Genomic DNA, 17,074 nt, shown 5'->3' with positions numbered 1-17,074 from the left:
TTTCAGTCATTTAAAGAAAGGTGCAGCAGTCATTTTTTTCATAAACAAATCAGTAATGCTTGTTCATTTAACTCAAAGGAAGAGCTTTATTGGAAGTTTTTTTGATGTTATGCTGATTATGTTGTTACCATCACAGCATGATGTTGGTCAGCTATTATTATCTGTTTGTATATGATAGCCACTTCTGCTCATTCCAAGCATTTTGGTCCATGCATAGTTATTTAGCAGGCACTTCACCAAATCCAGAATGTTATGATTTAAGAAAGTAGTTTAAATATGAAAATATGCTTGAACAATATGTAATATTTATCAGACAACAAAATAAATTATGAATGTACCAGTTGGAAAGTGAGTGCTTTCTAAAATCATAATTTTTTGCTTTGTTTTGTTCCATTTTTGTTGACAATTTGTCATGTTGCAGCAAAATTTTGAAAGCATGGTGCTGAATAACAGTGCCAAGCAAATGTATATGGGCTAAGCAGAGAGGTTCTTTATGGCAGAGAAAGCGAATGGTATAAATGCCAATAGGTAAAATTTTATGCAAAAACACAAAAAAACAAAGCCTAAAGCAGCAGTAAAGAAAGGATCAAGATCGTAGTATAATTCAAGATTGTAGTATAATTCAAAACAAGCAGAACAGAAATCTTCCCAAAAGTATCTCTCTGAACAAAAAATACCAAACCAGTAGATAAGGAATCCTGTACATAACTGTGAATGAACCTTGGCTGATATCTTTGACTAGTCAAGGAAGAAGGGAATTTAAATAGAATTTAAAGACTCCCTTTTATGCTTTTTGATCAAGGAAACGCTCCGTGTATAGTATTACTCATCATTCTTAATCTAATGATATAGCACATTTTTTAGAAAAGAAAAATGTTATGTCATACTGTCTTGAGTCTAGATTAAAGCTTTTAAACATTGCAAAAAAAAGTGGGCAAAGGGAAAATTATTGGAATATGGAATGCTTTCCAATGCTTCCAATTAGGAAAGAAACTGCAATGTTTGACATAATGAAGCTTTTGCCTAATTTTTTTCTTAAGCAAGCATTCCTATAGAACATCTTAGTAGTGTGTGGTTTCATCTTTTGAGCATACCAGTACAGTGTGTCGCATTGACTTTTGCATTAGCAGTTCAACAAGAGTAAATAAATGTCTTTCTGCCTGAGGCAGATAATTTGCTCAGAGTACACAGGAAATTCTGTGCCATTTTTAAAGTTGCACTGAGGTCTAGAAACCTTTTCCTACTGGATATGCAATAAGTTAAGGAAGCTGCATAAGTAAGTTTTCACCTTTATTTCTTCCCATCTATCTTGCATATTTTTATGCATGAGTTGTTTTGCTTGTTGCTATTTCTTACTACGTTTGAATGTTAAATGTGCTTTTGCATTTTGCTACGGTATTTATTATACAACCTTTAATGCCTTATTCTAAATGCATATATACAAAACTCAAAATAATTTTAACCTTTATATGGGAACAAAATTTATATAAATTTGGTTTACAATTCAGAGGAAGATTACCTTTGTGATTTTGTTTTTTAAGATTGCCACTTTTGTTTACATATTTATATGCAGTATATAAAGTATAAATATATATATTTATATAAAGGCTGTATACACACATACAATTTAGACATTTCAATGCAAAAATTGTTTAAATAGTACTCAGAGGTACTTACAGTTTTCATGCAGTCAGTGGAAGACCCTCAGGAATCTAGGACCGTATAGCACGGATGTTTGCAAGCTAGCTGTCTCAGCCTCTGTCTTAACTAATAAATAACATTGAGACATGGGCTTGAATTCTGGCCTACGACTGAATACTGTTACATTTTGTTGTAAGCGTGCTTGCCAGTCCAGTGCAGTCTCTCATCAGCTAGCTGTCTGCCAAAGAAGGCTGCGGCATTGCTCGAAGGACAGCACCAGCACAGGACTCTTCCCAGTTGGCATTCTCCATGTCTTGTAAGGAGAAAAGAGTTGGTGCTGTATCACCTGGACAATCCAAGCTCAATGAGCTTGGACAGTAAATGCTCCACTGAAAAAAAAAAACAAAACAGGTTGTCTGTGATGTCCTTTTATAAGCCTTCCCTTAAAGACATATCTTCTCGAAGGAGAGGTGAAAATCTTTTGCAGGCTCTGGGATTTTCACATTTCTCTGTGTAAAGCTATTTATGCGTTGTGTCCTCCACTTCAGTGGAAGCAAGAGTTCAGTGGATGTCCTTCTTCATCCCCTTCATGTTTTCTTCTATAGCCCACATTCCCAACTCCTATCACCTTTTCCACTTTCTTCCAGCAGCAAATTCTAAGGCCAGTTGCCTGTAGTGTTTCCAAATACTTTGTTGGAGACAAGTAGGAGGGTTCCAGCCACCAAACCACACAGATAATTCCTGCTCTCTCTCGTGGCTGTAGTGTTTCCTGTGTGGTTTGCCTATTATTTACATCATTTTCCAGATAGAGTTGGCAATTGGAGAGAAACGGTGCCAAGGAAAGGCCTCCCAATTGCCTTGTGTTAAGTCCTCACTAATGCTAAATTATGGCAATCATGATAAATTGTAGCATGAGGTACAGGTCTGAGGAGAGGAAGAAAACATTATGCTTAATAAGGCTTTAAAGGATGCTTCATTGTTGATTTTTAGTTGGAATTTAATATTAGGGCCTTGAATGACCCATCTGTTTCCCTGTTTCAGACTAATGGGTGTGCATTAGCTAATGAGTATTGGCTTTTTATTCATTTTGATAATGCAATCTAAGTGTTTGTGTGAATTATAATTTGCAATTTCATTTCAGACATTTAATTAATGTAAAGTGGTTGAGAATAGTTTTGAGATTTGTGAAAAGCAATATAGTATGTGTACGTGTTCTGCAATAGTTCTTAAGTCAAAATGTTGAAGAAAGTTGGCAGAATTCTTATATTTTCAAAAGTAAGTTCTGTGTGCTTGTACTTGGAAACATTTTAAATATGAAAATATTCATAGTATCACTGTTTTTCTTAATGCTAATTTTCACAATGAGTGTTATTCCTTAATAAATGTTGTGTACAGTATTATTTATTTTAATTAATATAACAGTGCAGGAAAGCATCTCATAATATTTTTTCTTCTGTTCTCTAGCAATGGCAAGTCGGCAGGTTGACATTGCTACTCAAGGATGGTTCATTGGTCTTATGTGTGCTGTTGCTCTTCTTATCTTGATTTTACTGATTGTTTGCTTCATCAGGAGGAATAAGGGTGGCAAATATCCAGGTATGATATATAACAACAAGAATAAAAATTATCTAGTAGTAATCCATTTAAGACAGATCTGAGGTTTACTGGAGAAATTACATTTGCTGCTGGTTAGCATTTACATTGTGTATATAGGAGATCAGTCCTATCATTTGGTAGGCTTGTTGGGAGCAATCTGCCCATTGGTAGAAAACTTCAATCCTTTTAAGCATATGAAGAGCATCTTCTTCATCCCTGGAGGGTCAAATAACTACATGATCACGTTAGAGAAGGTTGAGCTTTGATTGATGTACTTGGTCATACTACCAGTACTGCATGCCCCTTTCTCTGAAGTCTAATGCAAATGTGTTTTAACCCACTGAAATGAGCTGAGTTAGAATTTAATTGGAGAAGGTATGGAAACATACACCATATCATAGCTGCCATGTTACTTAAATGTCTCAGGAGTGCAGCATTTCATAAGATAGATCCCTTAATACAGTTACTTTTTTTTTCAAATATTTTATCCTCCTTCTCAGAATCTGTGTCTTCTTCAGCCTCAGTATTTTTGCATCTAAATTTCAAATATCACCCTCCAGCTAGGCTGGTTTTTTGTTTGGTTGGTTGGTTGTTTTGTTTTGTGTAACTTTTTATTCATAAGAGTTTTTCTTTTTCTTCTTTTATTTTTTAGTATTAGACTAGCAATGGCCAAATATATTTTATAATTTGTAACAAAAAAATTGGAACTATACAATGTACCTCTTCTATCCCCTGAGACATTATAGAAGACATAAATTTGTTATATATCCATGTGTGTATATATGTTTTATGTATATTTCTTCCCAGTCTAATATTTGTGTCTATGTAGCAGCTCTGTAGACTAAAACCCTGTAGAAAACAGACACTGAGTGACATCGAGTTTGCCTATAATAGTAGTGACAGGATCTCAGAGCAGGAGTGAGGTATGAGTGAATATAAATGGACTTCAGGAGGGCATCAAAGGGTAACTTGAGAGAACTTGGAGTGAGCCACCATCCAGAAGAGGGTAAAACAGTAAAAGTGTAGGAGACAGTTGGGTGCTAAGGATGCCATTACTTTGTGGAGGTCTTTGCTATGCCCTTTTTTTCTGGGGTTCTGCAGATTTATGACATGGAAGGTATTAACTCTTTTATGTATGCATATACACGCTTATATGGATATAGCCAATGACTAGATATGGCAGACCTTAACTGTATAAGCACACTGACAACATACTCATGGTTATAACAGTGACTCTAGAGCTAATTGTATTTCCTCTGGAGCTAATTTTATTTCCGGTGTCATTGGAAATGCAATGTTCCACCAATGAAGTGACAAATGCAAAGCACGGTTAATAATTCTTTTTTTGTCTTAATTTTAGCATGTCATCTTGAGATTACCAGTTGTCATAAAAAAGTGGTAAATTATTTCAGTATGAAATTATAGCAGACAGATTTCAAGGTGTTACATATTATCATAATTATAGATTACTGTCAGAAATGATTCATATCATCTTAAATAAGAGTGTATAAACTAATGATGTACAAATCAAGTGTGGAAATTACCAGAATAAAAGATAAGAGATTGTATATTGGATTATGTAACTATCTGCTAAACAAGGGAAGGTTTTGAATAGCCACAGTGCCAGAAAGGAAAAAAGAAAAGGGAAGAAGGATAATGAAGATTTTTTTTTTTGAAGCCAGTATATTGTTTTATTCTGTCAACAATCTTAATTTATAGGAATATATGTCTTCTATAAAGATCTGTTTCCTCAGGTACTAGCAGGTTTCTGTATCTAAGAACACAGTGCTACATACTTGTATAGGGACAGGTTACATGCAAAGAATAATGCAAGATTCCTCCATTCTTACCAGTGAATGATGACAAGATTACTAAGCCTACAACAAGGATGTGCAAGAAATATAATTGTGTTAAATTTAGCTTCCACTCTAGGTGTTTTTGCCTTGCTTTTCATCATGCTATAGAAAAGAAGGAATGAACAGACCAAACCTACTTTTTTTTTTTTTTTTCTAATATTAATATATGTTAAATGCTATTTAAAATTCCCTGGAGATTGTTGCAATACCTTGACTGCATTGTTAGTGCATGACATGAAAGCAGATGGAAGCTAACAGTGAACATAAGTGAACTTGATTCAGTGTTATCAATCAGTATGGGAGCAATATTGAGCGGCAATATGGAGCATGCATAAGTAAAACTAAATTGTTCAGATTTCATTAAACAATAGCTCTAATAATATCATAAGTAGGGAAAGTTTTTACTAATTTTTTTAGCAAATCTTTAGTTGGAAATGAAAGGAATAAAAAGTTTTACTAATGCAGTATTTTGTACTTGAATAAGATTCTATAACTAATAAACATTTTTTTTTCTTTAAAAGAAAACATGTATCTGAGACCATAGCTCAAACAATGATTTCTATTCAAACCACGTTCCTGCCAAATGTGATCAATTTGAGAAATTAGGGTCTTGAGGTTTCTAGTGTTGCAGTTTAATGATAAAAATTACTATTTCAAATATTTTAGTGAAGGAAAAGGAGGATGCACATGCTGATCCAGAAATACAGCCTATGAAGGAAGATGATGGAACATTTGGTGAATACAGGTGAGCAGCTGATGTGGTTTGTAATGTTCACTGTTCATATCACACGTCCTTTATATGTCACACTTACTAATTCACAACTAACTTTTTTTCAGTGTTGAGAAAGATTCTGCATCCAGTGTTTTGTAGAACTATAGACAGCATTTTAACTACACTGTTAGGAAAAAAAAGAAACACACACAAATTAGGAATTGAGAGTTTAGAGTAAGCCACCAATACAAATCCTTTCAGTTAGGGCATATCTCACATTATGGTTTTTGAAAATAAATTTCTAATTGATATTTAATAAAGACAATCTTGTGTTCCATTGACTTGAAAATGAATGCATTTAAGATGGCACCCAATACTAATACCTAATCCAATAACAAGGAGGCAGTGTTGAACATGGAGGTGAGAGAATGTCCTACAGGAAAAAGCAGATCTTGGTTTCATGTATTTCAGTGCAAAAAATCAAGAAAGAAGCTTCAAAGCATGTGACGCAGCTTTTATTCGTTTATTTTAAATGTAGGCAAGCTGAATCTCCTGACATTGCAAAAAGCACACACTTTGATAAGTCTGTTCACATAATACTTAGTATAGGGTTTTGTTGTGTTTTTTTTTTTTTTTTAAGCATTTTGTTTGATGGTTTTTAACTAATACAGGAAATAATGTTCTTAGTTTCTAAGTATAACAATACTGCTATATTTAACCTGAGTGTTATAATGCATTTCACAGTGTATTCCTATGTAAAAAATATTGTAAACACCCTTTATTATTTTGAAGATGTGCAATTTAATGTACAAAGCAAAACCATTTTTTAAAGAAGGATTCACTCTGTTGTTGTAGCTTCCTGTTATACGGGTAATGTGCATTTGGATCTGACTGGAATAGATTTCCAATTCTGAATGCCAAAGAGCAGTTTCTGTTCATTCTTCCTGGATTTAAAAAAAAATAAAAATAAAAGGCAAACATTCTACTTTTTTCTTAGCTTAATCCTTTTAGTGTAGCATTTTATTAGAGCATTATGTGTATATGTATCAATGAAATTTGGCTGATAAAATAAATAATGTAAAGCAGTGTTTGGAAGCAGATGTAAATAAGTATTGCATAGACTTTCCTAACCAGTCCAGTTTGCATTCTCGTTTAATAGCTCCTCTGCTTTTCTGTACTTAGAACTTTCCCTTTGTACAGAATTGTACAAATGATGTGACTTCAATATGCTTTTTCTCAGATCTAGACTACGACTATTTAAGTCTGCTTTCATGTGTGACCTGTAGCAAGATTTGAATTTATGTTGCCATATTTAAGTGGCTTGAGTTAATCTAAAGAACCATCTAGTTCTGTATTAAAGGATTTTATAATGCATTTATCAGCCTCTTATCTGGTAAAAATGGACAGTTGCGTGCCTTGCTTTCAGACTTATTCATATGCTCATCCTATTTTTACTATGCAAAAACTCCTTTCTAAAATGTATTTCTGTGTAATTAGTCTATATTGGGCTTTCCTCTTTTTTCCTTAGAGAAAGGGCAGCAGCAGCAACCAGTCAGATTACAGAAGATATCTTGGCACCCTCTCTGCAGCCCAACATCCCTGCAGTCTCTCAATTCCCAGTTTGTCTGCCTCATATGGCACTGGCCATGATGCAGTGCTTCTTTGAGGAAAAAGGGTATAGGGTTTCCCTTGAACAGAAAAGTAATTTTTGAAAAGTCTAGAAATTCGAGTATTTTGAACTTTTTTCATCACTTCAGGTCCATGTCTGCTTGGACAGGAAGGAAAATGGACAAGGAAAAGAAAAGAAAAGGTAGCTGTGCCAATTCTCCTGAAGCAGACCCTGTCTTTACCAAAGCAAAGTCTGTGAGATCTGACAGATCCAACTTCTTCAAAAGGTCAGGGGATCAATACTCCAGCACCAAATCAGAGGCCTCCTACACCAGGAGGAGGGCTAGGCAGTCTTCAGAGCTTACAGGGGTTAGTTCTGTCTCTGCTTCCCTCTGCCAAGAGGAAAAGAGGTCAGACGAATGGAAGTACAGGCATGACTCTAGACATCATGCTTCTGAGCAACAGATAATGGGTTCGGAGGAGGGCTCAGATTCTCAGGCAGGACAGCCACCCCCTTTCCAGCAACCCCTCAGCTGCAACTCAGTTCGTGGCTCAGTGGCAAGGCAGCATTCTTCTCTCCAGCACTGGTTCAGCCAGACCCCAGACTACAGCTCAGATTCAGAAGACACTCAGAGCTCCTACCACAGGAAGGTAAGACCTTCTACTACTCATTTCTCTGAATCTGAAAAGAATTCATTAATGAAATCTGTATTTTTGCCTGAGCTAGCTACTGTATTAAAGGATGCACTGTCAGCAGCCAGACAAAGTATAACTTCTGTGGCACAGGCAAGGTCCCACTCAGTAAAGCACCCCAGGGTACCAATTACAGAAGTTCCAGTGGTTCCTCTACTAGCAACTGGGACCAGTTCCCAAACTTTTGAAACTGACCCTGAGGACAGTTTAAAAGACCAAATAGCTTCTGTGAAGGAGAAAGCTGAGGCTGGCAAGGCTTTGGAGGTTGAATCAACCCCTGAAGATGGGGAAATGTCGTCTGAATGCCCTACAGGAAACCAAGAAGGACCAGATGCTGTGCGTAGGTTTGATATGGAGGATCAGAATTATCTGTTCAAGCACATTAAGAGAGCGTTAATGCTGAAAACTTCCAGATGTAAACGCCCTTCAAAAGAACTGCCTATCTCATCTGAAGAAGGCAAGGGAGATAATGCACTTCCTATCCATTCAGCAGTGGAAAATCTTGTCTGTAGGATTTGGGGTAATCCTGAGGCAAAACATGAAGCCCCAGCAATACTACGTAAGCTGTATCCTCTTCCAGTGGATAAAGCTGCTTTGTGGGGGACCTTGCCTAAGGTAGACAGGGCGTTGGTTACTGGTGATTCTGTACTTTCGATGCCTGCTAATGGGGATGCTCTCCCTAAAGATCCTACTGATAGAAAGATCGAGGAAGCAATTAAAAGATCTTTCAAGCTGGTTGCAGCCCAGCTTGGAGTATCTATCTACTGCACTTATGCTTCTAGAGCGTTACTCATATGGCTAGAGGAAGAACGAGCCAGAGTCAAAATAAAACGGATCCCACCTGGTGCCATACGAAGGAAACGCAGGCTATGTAAACTTGCAGCTAATTTTATCCATGATGCAGCTGAGGATTCTCTTAGACTCACAATTAAAAATATGGCATGCCTCACAGTAGCCTGGAGAGCTATATGGCTACGTCCCTGGACCTCATCACTAGGTCTCAAATGTCAACTGCTGTCTTTACCATACACTGGTGGCAAGCTATTTGGTGAATCCTTGGTCCAGATCATGAAGGACTTTGCAGAACGCAAACATTCCTTACAACAGCCGAAAAAAAAAAGCTCTCTTAGAAGCTCTTCATTTTCTTATCCTCGCAAGTCTCTGAGTTACTTCCATGCTCCTCCAAAGTTTAAAGGAGGAAAAAGAAAGTATAAGTTCTCACATTCATTCTATGCCAACTATGAAAGGACATCTCATTTTCAGCGAGACGCCAGACCATCAAAAGGAACTTTCTAAGAACATAGACTGGCTTCTTTTCTCAGGAACTGGGAAGAGTGAAAGATTCAGAAATTTATACTGAATAGACTTCAATATTTCTAGACAATGCTTAATTGCTAATGCTGATACTTAGAAAATTTGTTGTTTCAAAATTAGATTTAACTGATTAAATGACTTAAATCTTTATGATTAATTATGATTTTCTAGAGAAATTATAGATTTAGGGGAGTTTTTTGTCACATTCAGTTTGTAGGCTTCTCAGTATTCTTGAAATTGCTCGGACTTTGAAGTTTTGCACTCTTTCACTAGGTTTCTTCTAGGAGCAGGTATCTGCAGAACCTGCCAACATCGGATTTTTCTGCAGTCTAAAGAGGAAGTAATGCTCTAAGAAACCTAGGTGTTTCAGGAACCACAGAATGACTGGGTATGCACTGTTTGTATAACTGGTGGTATTCCTGCATCTTTACATAGCAAAGGAAAAGAGTGCCTCTAGAAGTCGTTTTTATAGCAAGCTGATTTCACTACAGCCCCAGTGGTTTCCTCAGTTAGAGAAGACACTGAATTGTGGACAGTCAATGCCCACGTCAATAAACTGCAAGACATACTACAAATAGTGAAAATGTATGTTTTTTTTTAATTTAAAGTATAGACTATGCAGAGCACCTGTCCTGGTCAGCGCAGATATATAAATAAGTCTAAATTTCCATCCTGGGCCATAAAGCAAGAGAAATAAAGAATTTATGGCATCTATAGACCTCAGGGGAGGGGTGGGAGGAGTATGAAAGCATGCATTTCTAAGTTAGCTTTACAGGGAGTATGAAAGTATAGCTTTTCACCTCTCTTCTTACATGATATCCAAGTGTATTTGTCCTCTTGTACTCTGTAAAATCTTAGGAAGATCAAAGATCAAGGCATCTACAGCAGCAGGACTGCTACTATGGTTACACAATATGTTCACACATTTTGTTGAATTCTTTTGCCTCTTGTCTTCAACATTTTGTCACAAACTATTTTCCAAGACATTCCTAGCTATGCTATGAAAGACTTTCTGGAAATGATGGGTGAACAGTTCTTTGATTGTCAGGTAATCTATTAGTCTTCCTTCTTTCTGTAGGTTGATTAACAATGAGGATGTAGTTTGTAACTACAACAGTATTTTTTTTCTGCTGTACTTACAAAGATTTATTGCAGCCTAGGTTTGTTTCCAGGTGTACCTAGCAATGATTTTTGCCTCACCACAATAATTCTAAGGTCAATCCCTTCTAGCACAAGCTGTGATGTCAGCAGACTGCCAGGAGGATTTTAGTCTCTGAATAGATTGGATTTGGCAGTGATCTTACTGTGTCCTCATTCACACACACATGCTTTCTTTGATGGTTCTTATTTTAATTCTTGAGCATCTCTGTCACCTGATTTTTTAAATCATTGCTTTGATTTCAGTTTGAACATTTTTCCTCCAGAAATAGCAAAGGTTTGCTTAAATTTATCTCAAGCAGATTTTTCTTTAAGATACTTACTACGAGTAGGTCAGATTCTTTGGCTAACAACAACTTTTTCAACTTGTTGCCATTTAAAGCCAGAGCTTAATCTCCAAGTTTTTGTGGCTTCTTCCAAGATTGAAGATCAAATATTAGATGTGCTAAAGAAAACCTACTCAGAAAAATAAGTTATTTTGTCTTAGCAAGGTTGGAAATAGTAAAAAGTTTTGAAATCTGAATTGATACAGGTGCTTACGTGTATAGGGAAAGAATTCTTTACCTGTACAGTCCTCGGTATCCCAGTCAATTTAGGAGTGTGAGCAGAAACCCATTAGGTATTGGGGCAGAAGTTCTCTGGGTGTCTACAGGAAAGCCACAGTACAAGGTCCTGTAAGCCTTCTGTGGCGTCATGTGGGTGCTTATACTTAAACGTTTCTGGGCTGTTGACATGAAGGCACAGAAAAAGAAATTTACTACCAACAAATTCCATCCTTAGCATCCTCTTTCTGCCCAGAAGATAGCCCAGAATGCTTTACCCATTTTGTTTGTTTTATGTTGCCTTTCATCTGACAGTTGTGTTATGAGGAAAAGTAGTATATTGCTAACCATATATTGAGTTGTTTTGCATGTCCATGAATGTGGCAAAGTTTAGTGGGAACTAGTTGCCTGCTGGACTGCAGAGGCATCGTAATACTGTCCTCCCCATTCTGACTGGTTGCTGCATGTACCCATATCTAAGGAAGAAAAATTGAAAAGTTGAAAGAAGAAAGGAGATTTCAAGGTACATATTTCTTTCAATAACTGATGAGCTTGTGAAATGGAAATACTTTTTTAAACAAAAAAAAAGTTTGTACTTTGTATTTATACATCATTATTGTTACCTCCATACTTCTTCATCTCTCTTAATCATTAGGTACAAGTTTGCTGTATGTTTCATTAAACAAAGGGAAAAGATACATGTATTCGTATATTAGCAATCATTTATGAAAAATATTTAAAGCTTTTAGAGCTTTAAATATTTAATATTTAATTTAAATATTTAAATATTTAAAGCTTTAATACTAAATGCACTGTCCTTACTGAAGGGGCAAGAAATGCCTGGTACATATTAGTACATACAAAAATTACTGGTGCGTCTTTATTAACAAACTTTCATCCTTAAAAAGCTAGTGGCATGGAAATTATTTCTAAGAAAACAAATTGTAAAAGTATCCCTAAGCTTAGCTGTCATGGTCATCTGAGCTAAATATAAAATTCTTACACATTCTCACCTCTTGTTTTGTTCTTTTTCAGTACTTACTTTCTCAGTCTTAATTGAAGGCACTGCATACATGATGCATTTCTAAATACTTCTTAAATTTTCCAACTGTAATTTTAGGTAACCCAATTTGTACCTTATTTTTCATTTCAGGGTATTGCACTAGATAATTTTAAAGTCAGCAAGCAAAACCACAAACAAAAACTAAAAGATCTATTTTAATAGATCTTGATATATTCTGTTTGTATTTTGGAATAGTTTTATGAACAATCAGAAACAAGATTAGCAAATCTTACAGATGCTGTATCAAAAGTTCTGACTTTAACGTTTTTGCAATATAATTTTATATGTTCTAAAGCATAAAGTGTTTTATAGCTCTTAGGGCATCAATATTCATAATGGGACAACTCAGCGGCTTTTGTAGATTGCTTCTTGGCAGCACACAGAAAACCCATTCATTTCCCCAGGGCACCAGGCTCCCTTCTTTGTTTTGCACCCCCACGGGTACAAAAGTGCTGTCCAAAATGTTGATGTTTTCACTTTTTTGCTCTCTCCTGTTTTGTCTTTTATCCTCTGTTTCTTTCCCTTACAACCAAAACATTGTATTAATCTAATACAAGTGTTTATAATCCAGCTTGAATCAAGGTACCATGCAATATGTTTTCTTTTCCTGAGCAAGGAGTGGAAAGCACCTTGGGTAATCCCATTTCTTTTTTCACTGCCAGAGTCTTGGCAGAACTTCTTTCTGGACTTTTCTGGTGCAAAAACAGAGTGAATACCCAGGTTCAGATTTGATTTTGCATCTGCTGTAACTATGGTCTTATACCAGTGCCCACCTCCATTCAGGTGCATCAGCAGTTTTGTCTATTTGTTTTTAATTAGACAGTAGAATCTGCATCCTTGCTAAAACAGAAAAAACAGACACAATACAACCAGCTGTGTAAGTATTTCTTTACGGTTTTGTGTGTAAATACATTTGGTTTACAAAAATACAGACAAAAAGCCCTAAGAGCAACACAAAGCAAAAAAATCTCCTACCCAGATTTATCTGTTACCAATTAAAATTGTTGAACTTTTTATTGGATTAAACACAGAAATGTCTGATATTTTTTCATACGGTGGTGATGTATTATTTATTTACTGTGTATTTCCAGCCTAATGAATTATGCTGGATAGGATCACACTTTAGAACATTTGCACAGAGTTTCTTGACCAGTTTGAATAGGGTACAAATGCAGTTTTTAATTTGTTTTCATTCCTACATGTTACAGTGTAATGTTCTTCACTAAACGCTCTTACCTTGAAGTCATAAACACTTCAGGTCATTCTTTGAAATTATAACCTGATACTATTTCAAAGTGAGGGTCTTGTCTTAAGTGCTTGTGTAGCCTATTTTAATGACTCTAATGCCCTCAAATGGGGGCAATGAAGAAAGTACCTTGCTATCTGATGAGGAGACATGCAATTTTAAAATACTGTGTTCTTTCTTTAGCATTTTTCACACAGGTTCCTTCCAAAACAACCTCCAAATGAGTGATGTCTTTGTAATCTGCTCATGTTTGCAGTGTCATAAACATTTGCACTTTGCTGCTGATGATTGACATTTTCAACTAGAATTCATTTAAGTGTTAACAACCTAAATGTTCGCATTATCAATGGGCACAGAAGATCAGTGATATTTATCCTCATGCCATGTACACAGCAATAGCTTAAAACAAAGTTAAGCCAATATGATCAAGTTTAGAGTTTTGGCCTTCGTGCATTTTAATTTTAACATGAAGCTTTTCTTACATGTTGGTAAGATAGGTGTTCCTACCACTTCTGTGTATGCACAGAAAAATAAAATCTCTGATATGCAGTTTTAAAAAATGATATGCATGGTAGAGGTGTACTTCTTTTAAAATATGAAAACTTGAAATCTTCCAAAGCCAAAAACAGATGAGGAGATGAGGGGTACCAGCTTGGTGGAAAATTGATATACTGTTGTTTTGCAATAGTGAAATGCTTCTCGATAGGGTATATATTAGCTAACAGTATAACCTGTGTGACCTTGTACATACTTTATTGCTTTGATTCCATCTAACAATGTGAATATTGTAAATATATTTTTATTTACTTGACATTCTATACATTTCTTTATATTTTCCATGAGTTGGAAGTCAGTAAATAAAAAAATAATAATTTGTTCTTTGGTACATATATAAAGTCCTGTGTTTCGTTTAAGACAATTTCACCCATAAGTGCAATTGTAGTGTTTTTTAATTAGAAGTGGTTTGGAGCTGCTGCTGAAATCTTCACCTTGAAACTGAAGTTCAGTTTTAAGTATTCAGAAATAGACCAACTAGATCTATTTCATAAAATATAGGCTTACCACAGCTACAAATCTGTTCAGGGTTGCTGATGGCACTGCAGCTTTTCCACCAATGAGGGAGAAACTGCAGTGCTTTGCTAAAGGGATCTTTCTTCCCTGCCTTTCTTTCCTTTCTTTGTTTCTGTTGTGCTCCAGATTATCATCATCATTGTCAGAACATGTTATTATTTATGGATTAAGATAGAGAGGTTGATCTGAAAAGTAATGAAAAAAACTAACCATGCTCTTAACTACTCAGTTCGGGCTGCTGTAAGCTGAATTATTGCTTTACCTGTATAGAGTTTTAACAATTTTAAAAGCAACTTATTATTGATAAAATACTGATCACTATCAGGATATGGACTTTGCTTTTCTTCTTAGGCTATTTTCATTTGTTTCTTCTGCACCCTTTTAATGGAATATATAGGTCTCTTGAAAGGTAAGGCTGAAAATTGCAAGTCTGGCCTGCATTATGTAACAAATTATTTGAAATGCAGCATTTTATTTTCTTTGTACAAGTAAAGAAAACCAGTATATCCCATTTAACTAAGTTCATTCTTCATTCGTGTTGAAGGAGTCAAAGAAAATAAATTTAACAGACTAACTTCACAGCACATCATAAGCTTGTTACTCTGAGGAACAGATAATTATTATTTTTTTAACTGTACAACCCACTTTTTAATGCTTGCAGTTGCATCTAAATTGCTTCCAAGCCAAGGGCACGAGTCTTATGCCCTTGTATAAGTCATGCACGATGAAAAAAAAAAAAGAAAACCACAAAAAAAAGTCCTCCACTGAAGACATTCGCTGTTTAAACCATTACTACACCATGTATTCATGTCAACTGCATCATATTGACTTGTCTCTCCAATGTGATGTGGGTTTACTAAAGGATTATAGGGCTGCTCACATGCTTTTTATAAACTCTGCATGCATGGCTGATTTTGCCTTAACGAATCGTACATCAGTTAATTCATTTTGTTTGTTTGTTTGTGTCTCCAGTGATGCAGAGGACCATAAACCTCTAAAAAAAGGAAGCCGGACACCTTCAGACAGAACTGTGAAAAAAGAAGACAGTGATGATAGTTTAGTTGACTATGGAGAAGGTGTAAATGGTCAGTTCAATGAGGATGGCTCCTTTATTGGACAATACAGTGGTAAAAAAGAGAAAGAACCTGCAGAAGGAAATGAAAGTTCTGAGGCTCCTTCTCCTGTAAATGCCATGAATTCATTTGTGTAATCAAAGAACTCGATCCCCTTGTGTCTTCTGTTTGTTTAAAGCACTTGTACATCCTCCTTCTCATACTATGAACATGCAGGTAACAAAGCTCCTCGCCTCAGAATGTTTATGCTATGAGAACATGCCAGTCAATACAATTACTCAGTATGGTGACACATCAAGTGGTATGTTAGTATGAATCAAAATACAAAATTCAAATTTTGTTTGAAACTTGTTTTTTCTTACTTTTTTTTTAAAGGAACTGACACTAAAAATTGACTTCTAATTTTGTTTTCTGTTGAAAATATGGTATAATGCATGAAAAAAAAATGCTACACAATTCACAATCTCGTGTACACTATAAAAACATGGTTGGACAATTTGTTATGCAGTCCTTGGCTGAATCCCTGGATATGAATTCCGTTTTCATTGTCAGAGTGTTATAGTAGTATTATATAGAACTTCAATGTCTTTGTGGACATTGTTGTGAAATTGGTGACTTAATGTCTAGCTATCATATGTCTTTTTGCAAGACAGTTAGGAACAGTATGTACAGTATATAATTGCTAAATGATTTAAGTATGACACTTGCATTTGCTGATGCTTAATGAGACCCTACTATCTGCTCTTTGCTCCTATTACTTTATAGCCTTTTTAATCTATCAAGTATTACAGCAGTACAGTGTTCTATTTTTACATCAAAACACATTGGATTGATTTTAGGGCATAAAAGATACGCATTGCAATGCATTTTGGAATTTGTACAGTCACTGAAAGAAAAATTTTAAAATGACAGAAAATATTCCAGAAAAGACAGGGCAAAATACATTCAGTGCCTTTATACAATATGCATTCCATAATGCACTGTACTATGAAGTCAGTTGCTGCAGTAAACTGTGATTAGTGGACAACTATTGTTGCCAAATAAAGTAAAAATGTAAAATAAAATAAAATTTTTAAAAAGCGTTATGAAACTGTTGTGCTAAAAATGGAAGGTTTAAAATGTTTGAAATTACACAAAGGAAAGTATGGGTTTTTTTCCTTTAATGAAAAGAACACTTCCTAGACAGTTACAGCACAACATGTTTTCATGGCCTTAAAAGATATATTTAGGAAAATAATAAAACAAGCAATCAATCAAACAAACAAACAAACAAACAAAAAAACCACACATGACAAACAACCAGAATTAAATTATTTACTAACACAGCAAGGTATAAGCTCTTGTAAAATAAACAGCTGAAAAACAAGCTAGCCAACTACACCAGCAAGAGTGCATTTCCCTCTGTGTCCTGGCCTGCTCAGTGTGGCAGCTTTGGAATTATCTACACCCCAAAGCACTGTGGGGTTACCACTCACAACCGCAGAATTCAATCTGACAAGTG

At 35.6% G+C, this 17,074-nt stretch overlaps 1 protein-coding gene across 8 annotated transcripts in view; it reads left to right on the top strand.

The window, feature by feature from the left end:
• The window catches only part of NRCAM (neuronal cell adhesion molecule), a gene marked incomplete at its 3' end in the record, with an annotated part of 57,771 nt that extends 42,061 nt beyond the window's left edge, over positions 1-15,710 (top strand). For all 8 annotated transcript variants that reach the window (XM_084304891.1, XM_084304885.1, XM_084304890.1 and 5 more), the window contains 3 exons: positions 3,106-3,237; positions 5,760-5,838; positions 15,473-15,710. In XM_084304891.1, coding sequence (XP_084161017.1) covers positions 3,106-3,237; positions 5,760-5,838; positions 15,473-15,710 — 449 coding nt within the window. The remainder of the gene's footprint in view (positions 1-3,105; positions 3,238-5,759; positions 5,839-15,472) is intronic.
• Positions 15,711-17,074: the final 1,364 nt, after the last annotated feature.

Source organism: Netta rufina (assembly GCF_964035555.1).
Source record: "Netta rufina genome assembly, chromosome: 1".
NCBI lineage: Eukaryota > Metazoa > Chordata > Aves > Anseriformes > Anatidae > Netta > Netta rufina.
Note: the sequence above shows the minus strand (reverse complement) of the source record. Positions and strands in the feature narration are given on the sequence as shown.